Source organism: Salvelinus namaycush, chromosome 24, assembly GCF_016432855.1.
Source record: "Salvelinus namaycush isolate Seneca chromosome 24, SaNama_1.0, whole genome shotgun sequence".
Lineage (NCBI taxonomy): Eukaryota > Metazoa > Chordata > Actinopteri > Salmoniformes > Salmonidae > Salvelinus > Salvelinus namaycush.
In genome coordinates, this window is record NC_052330.1 from 21,891,862 (window position 1) to 21,907,756 (window position 15,895).

Sequence of the window (15,895 nt, forward strand, 5' to 3'; positions counted from 1 at the left end):
TGGCTGTGTCACGATCTTGGAAATGAGCGGACCAAGGCGCAGCGTGAGTATAGTTCCACATATTTATTTAAGTGAAACTAACAAAACAAAATAACAACACTTACAAAGACCGTGAGGACGTAGTGCCCAAACACACTAACAAACATTCAATATCCCACAAAATACAGGTCGGGAAATTGATCCCCAATCAGAGGCAACGATAAACAGCTGCCTCTAATTGGGAATCACATTAGCACCAACATAGAAATAGATATACTAGATCACCCCCTAGTCACGCCCTGACCTACTACACCATAGAGAACAAAGGGCTCTCTATGGTCAGGGCGTGACAGTACCCCTCCCAAAGGTGCGGACTCCGGCCGCAAAACCTGAAACCAAACCTGAAACCAAATGGGGAGGGTAGGGGGGTGATTAGTGTCGGTGACGGCTCCGGTGCAGGTTGTAGCCCCCGCCCAGACCCCGCATCCGGCCATGGCGCCGGGCTGAACGCCGTGCCTGGACTGGGCATCGGCGCAAAGGGGGGCTCCGATCATCGAGCTGGGTTGGACGCTGTGCCTGGACTGGGCACTGGCGCAGAGGAAGGCTTCGGCCTTGGAGCGGGACTGGACGCCGTGCCTGGACTGGGCACCGCCGCAAAGGAGGGCTCCCGCCATGGAGCGGGACTGGACACCGTGCCTGGACTGGACACCGGCGCAGAGGAAGGCTCCTGCCATGAAGCTGGGTTGGCCGCCGTGCCTGGACTGAGCACCGGCGCAGTGGAAAGCTCCGGCCATGGCTCAGGACGAGCTCCGGCTCAGGGCGAGTGCGAGGAGGAGGCACAGGACGTACCGGACTGGGGAGGCGCACTGGAAGCCTGACGCGTGGAGCCGGCACAGGTGGCACCGGACTGGTGACACGCACTTCAGGGCGAGTGCGAGGAGGAGGCACAGGATGTACCGGACTGGGGAGGCGCACTTCAGGGCTAGTGCGGGAAGCTGGCACAGGACGTACCGGACTGGGAAGGCGCACTGGAGGCCAGATGCGTGAAACCGGTGCAGATGGCACCGGACTGGTGTCACAATCTTCAGCACGCCTGTGCTTCAGCATTCTCATCGCTACCACCTCTCTCCGGAATCTTTCATCAAATTCCTCCTCCAACTCCCAAACAGACTCTGGCACTCTCCGCTGCTCGACCGCCAGCTCCATGTGCCTCCCCCTCCCCCCCCCCCCCAAGATTTTGGGGTTTCTGTGGCCGTGGTCCCTGGTGTCGTCACTGACCTTCCATGCTCCTTGGCGACTCCCGCCAAGGAAGGGTCTCGTGTCCTCTCATGTCCTCCCTAGTCCGAAACTTCCTTACCTAATTTTCACGCTGCTGGGTCCTTTTTTTGGTGGGATATTCTGTCACGATCTTGGAAATGAGCGGACCAAGGCGCAGCGTGAGTATAGTTCCACATATTTATTTAAGTGAAACTAACAAAATACCAAAACTTACAAAGGCCGTGAGGACGTAGTGCCCAAACACACTAGCAAACAATCAATATCCCACAAAACACAGGAGGGGAAACAGCTACCTAAATATGATCCCCATTCAGAGGCAACGATAAACAGCTGCCTCTAATTGGGAACCACATTAGCACCAACATAGAAATATATATATACAGTGGGGAGAACAAGTATTTGATACACTGCCGATTTTGCAGGTTTTCCTACTTACAATGCATGTAGAGGTCTGTAATTTTTAGGGACACATTATTCTTTTTTGTAGTTCGTTCCAGTCATTGGCAGCAGAGAACTGGAAGGAGAGGCGGCCAAAGGAAGAATTGGTTTTGGGGGTGACCAGAGAGATATACCTGCTGGAGCACGTGCTACAGGTGGGTGCTGCTATGGTAACCAGCGAGCTGAGATAAGGGGGGACTTTACCTAGCAGGGTCTTGTAGATGACCTGGAGCCAGTGGGTTTGGCGACGAGTATGAAGCGAGGGCCAGCCAACGAGAGCGTACAGGTCGCAGTGGTGGGTAGTATATGGGGCTTTGGTGACAAAACGGATGGTACTGTGATAGACTGCATCCAATTTATTTATACACTAGATCACCCCCTAGTCACGCCCTGACCTACTACACCATAGAGAACCAAGGGCTCTCTATGGTTAGGGCGTGACAGGCTGTGCCGCATGGAGATTATAACAGAACATGGCCAAGATGTTCAAATGTTCATAGATGACCAGCAGGGTCAAATAATAATAATCACAGTGGTTGTAGTGGGTGCAACAGGCCAGCACCTCAGGAGTAAATGTCAGTTGGCTTTTATAGCCGAACATTCTATTTCGGATGTTTCAATGCTTCCCGTTCTTAAGTTTAGCTTTTTGCGTCTTTTACTTTTTTTTTTTCAGCAGCATGTACAACAGCTGAAAATACAATCATTTTGGTTATGGAAAATATATTTCACAGCGGTTTAGATGGCACAATGATTCTCTACACCAGCCTTTCTTAAAGTATGGGTCACGACCCACATGTTAATGGTGGGTTGCGACGTATCAGAGTAAATGTATAATTATTTAATGAATTACAGGAATTGATTTGGCCAAGTGCATCTGCGCTCTCTGTTCAGTGCGCTCTCTGTTCAGTGCGCTCTCTGTTCAGTGCTCTCTCTGTTCAGTGCTCTCTCTGTTCAGTGCACTCTCTGTTCAGTGCGCTCTCTGTTCAGTGCTCTCTCTGTTCAGTGCTCTCTCTGTTCAGTGCGCTCTCTGTTCAGTGCGCTCTCTGTTCAGTGCTCTCTCTGTTCAGTGCGCTCTCTGTTCAGTGCGCTCTCTGTTCAGTGCGCTCTCTGTTCAGTGCTCTCTCTGTTCAGTGCTCTCTCTGTTCAGTGCACTCTCTGTTCAGTGCGCTCTCTGTTCAGTGCTCTCTCTGTTCAGTGCTCTCTCTGTTCAGTGCGCTCTCTGTTCAGTGCGCTCTCTGTTCAGTGCTCTCTCTGTTCAGTGCGCTCTCTGTTCAGTGCGCTGTCTGTTCAGTGCTCTCTCTGTTCAGTGCTCTCTCTGTTCAGTGCTCTCTCTGTTCAGTGCTCTCTCTGTTCAGTGCTCTCTCTGTTCAGTGCGCTCTCTGTTCAGTGCGCTCTCTGTTCAGTGCTCTCTCTGTTCAGTGCTCTCTCTGTTCAGTGCTCTCTCTGTTCAGTGCGCTCTCTGTTCAGTGCTCTCTCTGTTCAGTGCACTCTCTGTTCAGTGCTCTCTCTGTTCAGTGCGCTCTCTGTTCAGTGCGCTCTCTGTTCAGTGCTCTCTCTGTTCAGTGCGCTCTCTGTTCAGTGCTCTCTGTTCAGTGCTCTCTCTGTTCAATGCGCTCTCTGTTCAGTGCTCTCTCTGTTCAGTGCGCTCTCTGTTCAGTGCGCTCTCTGTTCAGTGCGCTCTCTGTTCAGTGCTCTCTCTGTTCAGTGCTCTCTCTGTTCAGTGCTCTCTCTGTTCAGTGCTCTCTCTGTTCAGTGCTCTCTCTGTTCAGTGCGCTCTGTGTTCAGTGCGCTCTCTGTTCAGTGCTCTCTCTGTTCATTGTGCTCTCTGTTCAGTGCGCTCTCTGTTCAGTGCGCTCTCTGTTCAGTGCTCTCTCTGTTCAGTGTGCTCTCTCTGTTCAGTGCTCTCTCTGTTCAGTGCGCTCTCTGTTCAGTGCTCTCTCTGTTCAGTGTGCTCTCTGTTCAGTGCGCTCTCTGTTCAGTGCGCTCTCTGTTTAACAGCGGTATCTCTGCTCATGGCAGCAGCGCGAGTGGGAGGGAAATGCAGGCCTTTTTTCTGCAGTTTTCTTGAAGATCACTCCGGGGCCTAAATTTTGCAGCGCTGTCGTTCAGCAGCAGATGATGCACTGTCATGCCGAGTTCAAAAGAACTGGGGACTCTAAAAAATACAAGGTCAAATCATGACGTCAGTGATCTTCAGGTTGGAAAGTCTGAGCTCTAGAAAGAGGCCAGAGTTCCCGAGTTGGAGATATTCCCGAGTTGGAGATATTTTTTCCCCCAGAGTTCCCAGCTGGGTTTGAACACACTGAAGTCGGAGATTTCCGAGTTCCGGTTGTTTTGAACACGGTGTCTGCCACTGACCCACTCGCCATCACTCACCCACTCGCCATCACTGACATCAAATCGACTCAAGCTAGCCACAAGTTCTGACTTAGCTCAATCGTCATGAAATGCAAATACAGGGACGGGTTTCTCTCTCTTGGTTGCATACAAACTTTGAGAAATAACGAGGAGCGCCCACAATATGTTTTGTGTGGAGAAGTGCTTACTGATGAGTCTCTCAAAATGAAAAAATGTCTAGCAAACATCCACAGCATGTAAACTCAGGGTCAGGGAGTTCTTTCAGAACAGGGCAGAATGCTTCAGGAAACAGTGCTTCAACAGTGGAAAAGTAAGTTGTCATTTTAGAACAGGTGATGATGATAAGCAGAAACAAGGAGTACTATCTCTCATAGAAGTAGATGTGAGTTTCTCTTTCAAACAATCCCCTTGTAAACAGCTAATAGCTAGCTAGCTAATGTTAGCCAAAGCACGCTAGCTAGCTACTGATAGTGCCACCCTATGTAACAGTACATATGAGGATGAAAAATGATCAGGCCTACTGTCTATCTTACTGTAGAAATGATTGTTGAAAACAAGTCTAGGTTGGAACTGTTGCTGTTAAAATACAAGCAGTAATTTCTTTCTGAACTGGAATAAACTGAGTTGCTCTTCTGGGTTGCTCATCTACAGCAGGAAGCAGTCTCCTGCATGCCGGAGAAAGCAGTAGATGTTCTGATCCAGTTTGGCACCACATACCTACGTGAGTCAGGGTTTTCAACTCTGGCGTACTTAAAAACAAGTACAGAAACAGACTGAATGCTGAGAATGACATCAGTGTTGCACTGTCAAACTGATCCCAGAACAGACCTGCTTGTTGAATCTTCAACCAGCCACACACCTCTCATTAGGACTGTGTGTGAGTATTTTCTGGGCTACATCTGTGTTAGGTGATCAATCAGTTTATTCCAGTTCAGAATTTAAAAAAATATGTATTTTAACAGCAACAGTTCCAACCTAGACCTTCTATCAACAATAATTTATACAGTAAGATGTACAATAGGCCTCATTTTTCATCTGTACTGTTACTTAGGGTTGCTCTATCAAAAACTGAGTCAGTGTGTGTGTGTGTGTGTGTGTGTGTGTGTGTGTGTGTGTGTGTGTGTGTGTGTGTGTGTGTGTGTGTGTGTGTGTGTGTGTGTGTGTGTGTGTGTGTGTGTGTGTTTTGTTAAATGTCTGTGTGATGTGATCAATCAGTTCATTCCAGTTCAGAATGAAAATGATGTTTTGTATTTTACCAACAACCTAGACAGATGTGTAAGAGTTTTTAATGGGAAAAATAAACATTAATTGCTATTTATATGGGTATTTAATTTAATTGTTTTTTGTTTTTGTCTATATTGCATTTGTTTTAGGCTGGCATAAGGGCAATAAAATGTACCAATATTTACGTATAGTTACATGTTTTCATAAGCTTGGGTCCCAGGAAAACACATGGTTTCTAATATGGGTCCCAGGCTGCAAAGGTTTAAGAACCCCTGCTCTATGCTATACTTTCTTGTTTTGTCACATAAACTGAAATTAGGCTAACTATTATCATTTTAGCAAACATGAAATGGCAGAGAGATTTCTGTATAGTGCATCTTTAAGAAAATCTAAAGCGTTGGTATTTGTGATTGTGCTCTCATCAGGTATTATATGACTCATGATCATATATGAAATCAGGAATACAAACCCTTTGGATTTTCTTAAATAAACATTAATTAAATACAGTAACTGTTGGCATTTAGTGTTCCTGCTGTACCAGACCTGAACTGAACAATGCCCCCAAAACCGCAATACGCATCGAACCGTGAGTTTGGTGAACCGTTACACCCCTATCAGCAGGTAGGTGTTGTCCTGTTGGGCTGACCCACATGGCTCCTTCATCCTGTGGTCCCCTAAGGTCAAGGGTCAGAGTGAAGCACCATGGTTATGTAAATGTTAGCGAAGGCTCAGGGCGACCATGACCAGAGCCCTCATTTGTGTGTCAACCTGAAGAGGAGCGATAGGTCCTGACAGGCAGGCGTCTGTGGCTGATGCTGCTGTTGTCTCTCTCTTCTGTCTCCACATGGTCACATAACAACCTACTGGACATTATGATCTCTCATTATGACAAATATGATGCTTGATTGGTTTAGAGCGTGATTGGTTTAGACGTAGACCTATCACTTTAGATTGGTTTAGACGTAGACCTATCACTTTAGATTGGTTTAGACGTAGACCTATCACTTTAGATTGGTTTAGACGTAGACCTAGCACTTTAGATTGGTTTAGACGTAGACCTAGCACTTTAGATTGGTTTAGACGTAGACCTAGCACTTTAGATTGGTTTAGACGTAGACCTAGCACTTTAGATTGGTTTAGACGTAGACCTATCACTTTAGATTGGTTTAGACGTAGACCTTGCACTTTAGATTGGTTTAGACGTAGACCTATCACTTTAGATTGATTTAGACGTAGACCTATCACTTTAGATTGGTTTAGACGTAGACCTATCACTTTAGATTGGTTTAGACGTAGACCTAGCACTTTAGATTGGTTTAGACGTAGACCTAGCACTTTAGATTGGTTTAGACGTAGACCTAGCACTTTAGATTGGTTTAGACGTAGACCTAGCACTTTAGATTGGTTTAGACGTAGACCTATCACTTTAGATTGGTTTAGACGTAGACCTATCACTTTAGATTGGTTTAGAGCTTGATTGGTTTAGACGTAGACCTATCACTTTAGATTGGTTTAGAGCATGATTGGTTTAGACGTAGGCCTATCACTTTAGATTGGTTTAGACGTAGACCTATCACTTTAGATTGGTTTAGACGTAGACCTATCACTTTAGATTGGTTTAGACGTAGACCTATCACTTTAGATTGGTTTAGATGTAGGCCTATCACTTTAGATTGGTTAAGATGTAGACCTATCACTTTAGATTGGTTTAGATGTGGTCCTATCACTTTAGATTGGTTTAGACTGCATTACAGTTTGGCTGTGTTGAAGCAAGGCGTAATGAAGCAGAGAAACACATTTTTTGAAAGTCTGACATGACATATCCCTGAGCGCCAGAAAAAAGCTTTTCAACCAAAGAATTTGAATAAATGGTCAGACTTGAATCATGTTAGAGCAGCCTGGGAAAGACTCGGACTCTGTTCCTCCCAAACTTTTTCCTCACCATTCACCTTCTATAAATCTCTACCAGAATAACATTTTGTGTGAATGGTTGGTACTGTGGTATCAGGTTTACATTTAGCCCTTCAGCAGTCAGCCTCCATTCCATCTCCTAACACTAAACGGACCGAAGCACAACCATCAGAGAGAGATGACAATGACGATAGTGATACAACCATCAGAGAGAGATGACAATGACGATAGTGATACAACCATCAGAGAGAGATGACAATGACGATAGTGATACAACCATCAGAGAGAGATGACGATAGTGATACAACCATCAGAGAGAGATGACAATGACGATAGTGATACAACCATCAGAGAGAGATGACGATAGTGATACAAAACATCCATATCCATACATGTTCTGCTTTAGTGAGACACACAGCACCTCTACTCAGAAACAGTGAGGTGAGACACACAGCACCTCTACTCAGAAACAGTGAGGTGAGACACACAGCACCTCTACTCAGAAACAGTGAGGTGAGACACACAGCACCTCTACTCAGAAACAGTGAGGTGAAACACACAGCACCTCTACTCAGAAACAGTGAGGTGAGACACACAGCACCTCTACTCAGAAACAGTGAGGTGAGACACACAGCACCTCTACTCAGAAACAGTGAGGTGAGACACACAGCACCTCTACTCAGAAACAGTGAGGTGAGACACACAGCACCTCTACTCAGAAACAGTGAGGTGAGACACACAGCACCTCTACTCAGAAACAGTGAGGTGAGACACACAGCACCTCTACTCAGAAACAGTGAGGTGAGACACACAGCACCTCTACTCAGAAACAGTGAGGTGAGACGCACAGCACCTCTACTCAGAAACAGTGAGGTGAGACACACAGCACCTCTACTCAGAAACAGTGAGGTGAAACACACAGCACCTCTACTCAGAAACAGTGAGGTGAGACACACAGCACCTCTACTCAGAAACAGTGAGGTGAGACACACAGCACCTCTACTCAGAAACAGTGAGGTGAGACACACAGCACCTCTACTCAGAAACAGTGAGGTGAGACACACAGCACCTCTACTCAGAAACAGTGAGGTGAGACACACAGCACCTCTACTCAGAAACAGTGAGGTGAGACACACAGCACCTCTACTCAGAAACAGTGAGGTGAGACACACAGCACCTCTACTCAGAAACAGTGAGGTGAGACACACAGCACCTCTACTCAGAAACAGTGAGGTGAGACACACAGCACCTCTACTCAGAAACAGCTCGACCCAGTGTAGCGTCGAACATATTTGTTTGAGGTTCACATATATCTGCGTTGGGGAGATAACGGCGAGAGAAGCGACGGCTGACGTGACAGTGGTATAATGACGACTCAGACATCCGCGGCTCACGCACGCCGGCAGACGAGCATCGGCGAGGTTGCAGGGACGGAACTCTGGGAAAAGATAAAGGACATCGCCTGGGACTGGCGATAAGAACCTGGAGCCTCTCCTCCTTAACAGCCCTGAAACACTCACACACAGTCACACACCCTGACTGGCCTGCTAGCCTTCCCCACCAAACAATCAAGGGAATGCCCAGGCCTTGAAATATGCCCGCTGATAAGAAATGAGAGGAAGGGGGAGGGAGTGAGAGAGAGAATGGGAGAGAGAAAAGATCCTTTTCAAGATGTGTGGATTGGAGGCGAGCAGGGATAGCATACATGAATCTAACGACTGATCTAAAGCCACCTATACTGTCGTTGTTTATAGAGCAACGGTCATCGAAAGTGTTAAAAGGTTGGTTTTTTATTCTAAGAAATGCAACAGTTAGACAATGGATGAACATAAACTCAGCAAAAAAAGAAACGTCCTCTCACTGTCAACTGCGTTTATTTTCACCAAACTTAACTTGTGTAAATATTTGTATGAAAATAATGATTCAACAACTGAGACATAAGCTGAACAAGTTCCACAGACATGTGACTAACTTAAATGGAATAATGTGTCCCTGAACAAAGGGTGGGTCAAAATCAAAAGTAACAGTCAGTATCTGGTGTGGCCCCCAGCTGCATTAAGTACTGCAGTGCATCTCCTCCTCATGGACTGCACCAGATTTGCCAGTTCTTGCTGTGAGATGTTACACCACTCTTCCACCAAGGCACCTGCAAGTTCCCGGACATTTCCGGGGGGAATGGCCCTAGTCCTCACCCTCTGATCCAAAAAATCCCAAACATGCTCAATGGGATTGAGATCCGGGCTTTTCGCTGGCCATGGCAGAACACTGACATTCCTGTCTTGCAGAAAATCACGCACAGAACGAGCAGTATGGCTGGTGGCATTGTCATGCTGGAGGGTCATGTCAGGATGAGCCTGCAGGAAGGGTACCACATGAGGGAGGAGGATATCTTCCCTGTAACGCACAGCGTTGAGATTGCCTGCAATGACAACAATCTCAGTCCGATGATGCTGTGACACATCGCCCCCAGACCATAACGGACCCTCCACCTCCAAATAGATTGTCACGCCCTGAGAACCATTGTTTCTCTATGGTAGAGTAGGTCAGGGCGTGACTAGGGGGTGATTTAGTATATGTATGTCTATGTTGTATTCTAGTTTATTATTTCTATGTGGGTATTCTAGTTTTCATATTTCTAGGTTGGTGTGCTTGATATGGTTCCCAATTAGAGGCAGCTGGTTATCGCTGTCTCTAATTGGGGATCATATTTAAGTAGCATTTTTTCCACCTGTGTTTTATGGGATATTGTTTTGAGTTAGTGCACGTAGCATCTCTGTAGTCACGGTTCGTGTTAGTTTATTGTTTATTTGTTTTTGTCTTTGCTAAGTTTCACTTCATCATTAAATTATGTGGAACTCAACATCCGCTGCGCCTTGGTCCGATATTTATTCCAGCGAACGTGACAGAATATCCCATCAAACCAGGACCAAGCAGCGTGGTCATCAGGTGAAGGATTTCTGGACATCGGAAGGAGATAATGGAGGACAGCGACGACGACAGGGTTCGTGGCTACAGAAAGCCAGAGGACAACCCCAAGTTTTTTGGGGGGAGGGGCACATGGAGCTGGCGACTGAGCAGAGGGAAGAGCCAGAGACTGTCAGGGAGGCAATGGCGAAGTTGGGAGAAAGTGAGATGAGAGAGATGTTGTGCAAGTGTGTTCTGCTCAACATCCGACCAGAGGATCCGGTTAGCAGTCTGGTGCAACCTGTGCCGGTTCCACGCTTCTGGCCTCAAGTGCACCTCTCCAGTCCGGTACGTCATGTGTCTCCTCCTCGCACTCTCCCTGAAGTGCGTGTCCCCAGTCCGGTACGTTCTGTGCCTGCTCCTCGCACTCTCCCTGTAGAGCGTGTCCCCAGTCCGGTACGTCCTGTGCCTGCTCCTCGCACTCTCCCTCAAGTGTGCCTTCCCAGTCCGGTACGTCCTGTGCCTGCTCCTCGCACTCCCTCAAGTGCGCCTTTCCAGTCCGGTACGTCCTGTGCCTGCTCCTCACACTCTCCCCGAAGTGCGTGTCCCCAGTCCGGTTCGTCCTGTGCCTGCTCCTCGCACTCTCCCTCAAGTGCGCCTTCCCAGTCCGGTACGTCCTGTGCCTGCTCCTCGCACTCTCCCTCAAGTGCTCCTTCCCAGTCAGGTACGTCCTGTGCCTGCTCCTCGCACTTTCCCTGAAGTGCGTGTTCCCAGTCCAGTGCGTCCTGTGCCTGCTCCTCACACTCGCCCTGAGGTGCGTGTCACCTGTGCCGGCCCCACGCTTCAGGCCTCCAGTGCGCCTCCCCAGTCCAGAGCTTCAGGCGACGGTCCCCAGTCCAGAGCTTCCGGCGACGGTCACCAGTCCAGAGCTTCCGGCGACGGTCACCAGTCCAGAGCTTCCGGCGGCGGTCCCCAGTCCAGAGCTTCCGGCGGCAGTCCCCAGTCCAGAACTTCCAGCGGCGGTCCCCAGTCCAGAACTTCCAGCGACGGCTCACAGTCCAGAGCTTCCGGCGACGAGTCCCAGTCCAGAGCTTCCGGCGAACGATTCCCAGTCCAGAGCTTCCGGCGACGATTCCCAGTCCAGAGCTTCCGGCAACATTTCACAGTCCGGAACCTCCAACGACGGTCCACAGTCCCAAACCTCCTGAGGCGGTCCACGGTCCGGAACCTCCTGAGACGGTCCACGGTCCGGAACCTCCTGAGACGGTCCACGGTCCGGAACCTCCTGAGACGGTCCACGGTCCGGAACCTCCTGAGACGGTCCACGGTCCGGAACCTCCTGCGACGGTCCACGGTCCGGACGGTCCACGGTCCGGAACCTGCAGCTCCATGGCCGGAGCCTTCCCCTGCGCCGATGCTCAGTCTGAACACGCCGTCCAGTCCAGCTCCAAGGCCAGAGTCTTCTTCTGCGCCGGTGCTCAGTCCAGATACGGCGTCCAGTCCTGCACCATGGCGGGAGCCTTCCCCTGCGCCGATGCCCAGTCCAGGCACGGCGTCCAGTCCAGCTCCAAGGCCGGAGCATTCTCCTGCGCCGGTGCTCAGTCCAGATACGGCTTCCAGTCCTGCACCATGGCAGGAGCCTTCCTCTGCACTGATGTCCAGTCCAGATCTGGTGTCCAGTCCCGCTCCATGGCAGGAGCCTTCCTTGACATCGAGGTCCAGTCCAGGCACAGTGTTCAGCCCGGGTCCATGGCTGGATCCACAAGATGAGCGGGTTCTTCGTCCCACACCAGAGCCGCCCCCTCATATTTAAGTAGCATTTTTTCCCACCTGTGTTTTATGGGATATTGTTTTGAGTTAGTGCACGTAGCACCTCTGTAGTCACGGTTATTTGTTAGTTTATTGTTTATTTGTTTTTGTCTTTGCTAAGTTTCACTTTATTATTAAATTATGTGGAACTCAACATCCGCTGCGCCTTGGTCCGATATTTATTCCAGCGAACGTGACAAAGATCCTGTTCCAGTGTGCAGGCCTCGGTGTAACGCTCATTCCTTCAACGATAAACGCGAATCCGACCATCACCCCTGTTGAAACAAAACCGCGACTCGTCAGTGAAGAGCACTTTTTGCCAGTCCTGTCTGGTCCAGCGGCGGTGGGCTTGTGCCCATAGTTGACGTTGTTGCCGGTGATGTCTGGTGAGGACCTGCCTTACAACAGGCCTACAAGCCCTCAGTCCAGCCCCTCTCAACCTATTGTGGACAGTCTGAGCACTCATGGAGGGATTGTGCGTTCCTGGTGTAACTCGGGCAGTTGTTGTTGCCATTCTGTACCTGTCCCGCATGTGTGATGTTTGGATGTACCGATCCTGTGCAGGTGTTGTTACACGTGGTCTGCCACTGCGAGGACAATCAGCTGTCCGTCCTGTCTCCCTGTAGCGCTGTCTTAGGCGTCTCACAGTACGGACATGGCAATTTATTGCCCTGGCCACATCTGCAGTCCTCATGCCTCCTTGCAGCATGCCTAAGGCACGTTCTTGCAGATGAGCAGGGACCCTGGGCATCGTTCTTTTGATGTTTTTCAGAGTCAGTAGAAAGGCCTCTTTAGTGTCCTAAGCTTTCATAACTGTGACCTTAATTGCCTACTGTCTGTAAGCTGTTAGTGTCTTAACGACCGTTCCACAGGTGCATGTTCATTAATTGTTTATGGTTCATTGAACAAGCATGGGTGTCATGATCGTCGTATGGTGGAAGAGAGGAGGACCAAGGCGCAGCGTGATAACAATACATCTTCTCTTTATTTGAAGACGAAACGAAACGACACTAACAAACTAAACAAAACAACAAACCGGCGAACATGAAGCTATATAAACAATAAGTGCAGACACAGGCAACTTACACATAGACAATCACCCACGAACTATCTAATGAATATGGCTGCCTAAATATGGTTCCCAATCAGAGACAACGATAGACAGCTGTCTCTAATTGAGAACCAATCCAGGCAACCATAGACATGCATACACCTAGACTAGACACTTACACCAACTAAACCACAGCACCCATAAACATACAAAAAAAACCTAGACAATACAAAACACATACATCCCCCATGTCACACCCTGACCTAACTAAAATAATACAGAAAACAAAGAAAACTAAGGCCAGGGTGTGACAATGGGAAACAGTGTTTAAACCCTTTACAATGAAGATCTGTGAAGTTATTTGGATTTTTAGGAATTATGTTTGAAAGACCGGGTCCTGAAAAAGGGACGTTTCTTTTTTTGCTGAGTTTATATGTTTATAATGTAGTTCAGTGATTTTGGTGGGAATTCAGGTATTCAATTTATTGTAAAATGTCACTTATTTTTGTTCTTAGAATGCAATCATATATACATGTTCTTATTGTTTCTGGTATTATTTTATATTTTGTGTTAAAATAAAGAAAATTAGATGTGCCTCATTTGCATAAACACATTCGGTGTATTTGCTTATATGAAATCATTACCATAAAGGGGAGGAACAGGGCTGTAACAACCAAACACTAGACTGCCTCATGAATTACTGTTGTTGTCACGTTCTCTTGCATAATTTAATAAGTGTGTCAATAGCAGGATACCCTCGGATCCAAACTCCAGATAACACCTATCTAAATGTACTTTACATTGTCTGCGTGATTAAATGTTATACCACTATAATCCCAGTGCTCATTTTGGTAAATTGCTTTCATTTCAGCGCATCTCATTTTGTAAACATTTCAACTGTTTTAAATGATTACTTTTTTCAATTCCACAAAAAATGTACACACAAAATAAAGTTATCTTACTTCTCTTTCTTGTGATGAAAGTGTCGAGATAGTGCGTTAAATTCCCAACGTCCTTATAGACTAAACGGAAAGCCAATGTATCCCATTGAGCCCATTCCAGCCATTATCGGGGTGTGTTTGATAGGTCACATCTACGCAGTCGTAACATTAGACATGCTATTTTATATGTGTGTGTGTGGTGTGTTAGTGTGTGTGTGTGAGAGAGAGAGAGGGACTGTGCAGGGACACTGTGCTGTTGGAGTTAGATAGGACCCTCAGGCAGGCAGGCAGACACAGTCATCCTTAATCTAAATAAAGTGAACTAAACGATGCAGTATACCTTAATCAACGCTTCTCCGCCGGCTAGAAATCTCATCAGGTTCCCTGGGCTGGCAGAAGTGCTTGGCAGGCATTACAAATCAATGGCCTTATTATTGTTCAATATAATATCAGAATAAGTGGGTGGCCCGTGCCTCAACTGAGTCAATCTTTTGGAGTACTGACGCAAGGTAGTCATAGTGACGCAGATGCTTTCTGAATCTGCTCTCTCTTTCTCTCACACACTCTCGCTCTCACATTCTCTCTTTCTTTACTCTCACTTTCTTTCTTTTCACTCTGACACTCCATCTTTACTCTCTCTCTTTCCACATCGCTCTCTTCCCCATCCTCCTCTCTTCCTTTTTCATTCTCCCTACCCCACCATCCTCTTTCTCTCTCTTTCTTTCTCTCTCTCTCTCTTTCTCTCTCTCTCTTTCTTTCTTTCTCTCTCTCTCTCTCTCTCTCTCTCTCTCTCTCTCTCTCTCTCTCTCTCTCTCTCTCTCTCTCTCTCTCTCTCTCTCTCTCTCTCTCTCTCTCTCTCTCTCTCTCCCTCTCTCTCTCTCCACATGTGCAGTATGAATGCGGAGAATGTCCATCCAGCATTTAGCATAGCAGTGTGGTTTCAGCACATACTGTTACTGTACTCTTAAAGATGAGGGAGGGCCCAGGGGGGCTTCAGATGTCATGAGACACAGGTCACATGATGCCCATACTATGACCTCTGACCCCTGTGAAAACATGCCATTTACAGGAGGAAAGGGCCCTGTGGAGCAAATGGACTCCAACCCAAGATTCACTGTGTGTGTGTGTGTGTGTGTGTGTGTGTGTGTGTGTGTGTGTGTGTGTGTGTGTGTGTGTGTGTGTGTGTATGTGTGTGTGTGTGTGTGTGTGTGTGTGTGTGTGTGTGTGTGTGTGTGTGTGTGTGTGTGTGTGTGTGTGTGTGGCCTTTCTCTTATGCTAATTTCAATGGAATCCCTTCATCGATTGGAGACAGGGAGTCCATAATGAAACGCTGGTCAACCTTGTTCCAGTGCTCTATTCTGCCTTCCTTGCATTCTCTGCCCATTGGCATTGACACGGTGCACCACGCATCGGGGGCACTATCAGTAACCATTGGTGCCTGCCAGTATTGTATGCCCAGAATTGGCCCATTCATTCAATGAGGGGGCACAAAATGGACGCCAGTTTCCCTCTTCACTCAGAGCACAGAGGCAGTCTATGAGAAGCTAGCCCCCAGCTGCAGCCTTCACGGCTCTTTTGGTTATTTTAGCCACACATCCACTTCCTCTCATCATTCTCCACGTCTGTCCCAAGAGTAGAGCCAGTTTCCACTGAATTGACCACGTCGTTCTAAGTAGATTTTTAATGAATCAGTGATTCAGATGTAATTGACCAGAGGCTAACACTGTAGCATCTTGTTATTTTCTCTACAGCTTGGCTTGGGCAGCCAGGTGCTTATGTGTGTGATATCCTGTTCTGATTTCACCTTTAACCTTCCTTCATGATGCTCATGATGTGGAATCAGGCATTGATCTCAATGTGTCAAGGTGATGAGGCTCTACGCTCTTACGACACTCGCCGTAAGCTGCGTCGATCATAATAGTGAAAAAGCAGGAGGGATAAAAAAGAAGAGAACAAACGTACAGCGTGAAAAGCACCAGCACAGAGAGACCAGAAGAACACA

The 15,895-nt window shown here is 47.7% G+C and overlaps 1 protein-coding gene across 1 annotated transcript in view; it reads left to right on the top strand.

Annotated features, from left to right (window-relative positions):
- Positions 1 to 11,481: 11,481 nt before the first annotated feature.
- LOC120019331 (wiskott-Aldrich syndrome protein family member 1-like) overlaps positions 11,482 to 15,895 on the top strand; it is a 35,035-nt gene continuing 30,621 nt past the window's right edge. The window contains exons 1-2 of the mRNA XM_038962626.1: positions 11,482 to 11,639; positions 11,700 to 11,808. Of these exons, the coding sequence (XP_038818554.1) occupies positions 11,482 to 11,639; positions 11,700 to 11,808 (267 nt within the window). The remainder of the gene's footprint in view (positions 11,640 to 11,699; positions 11,809 to 15,895) is intronic.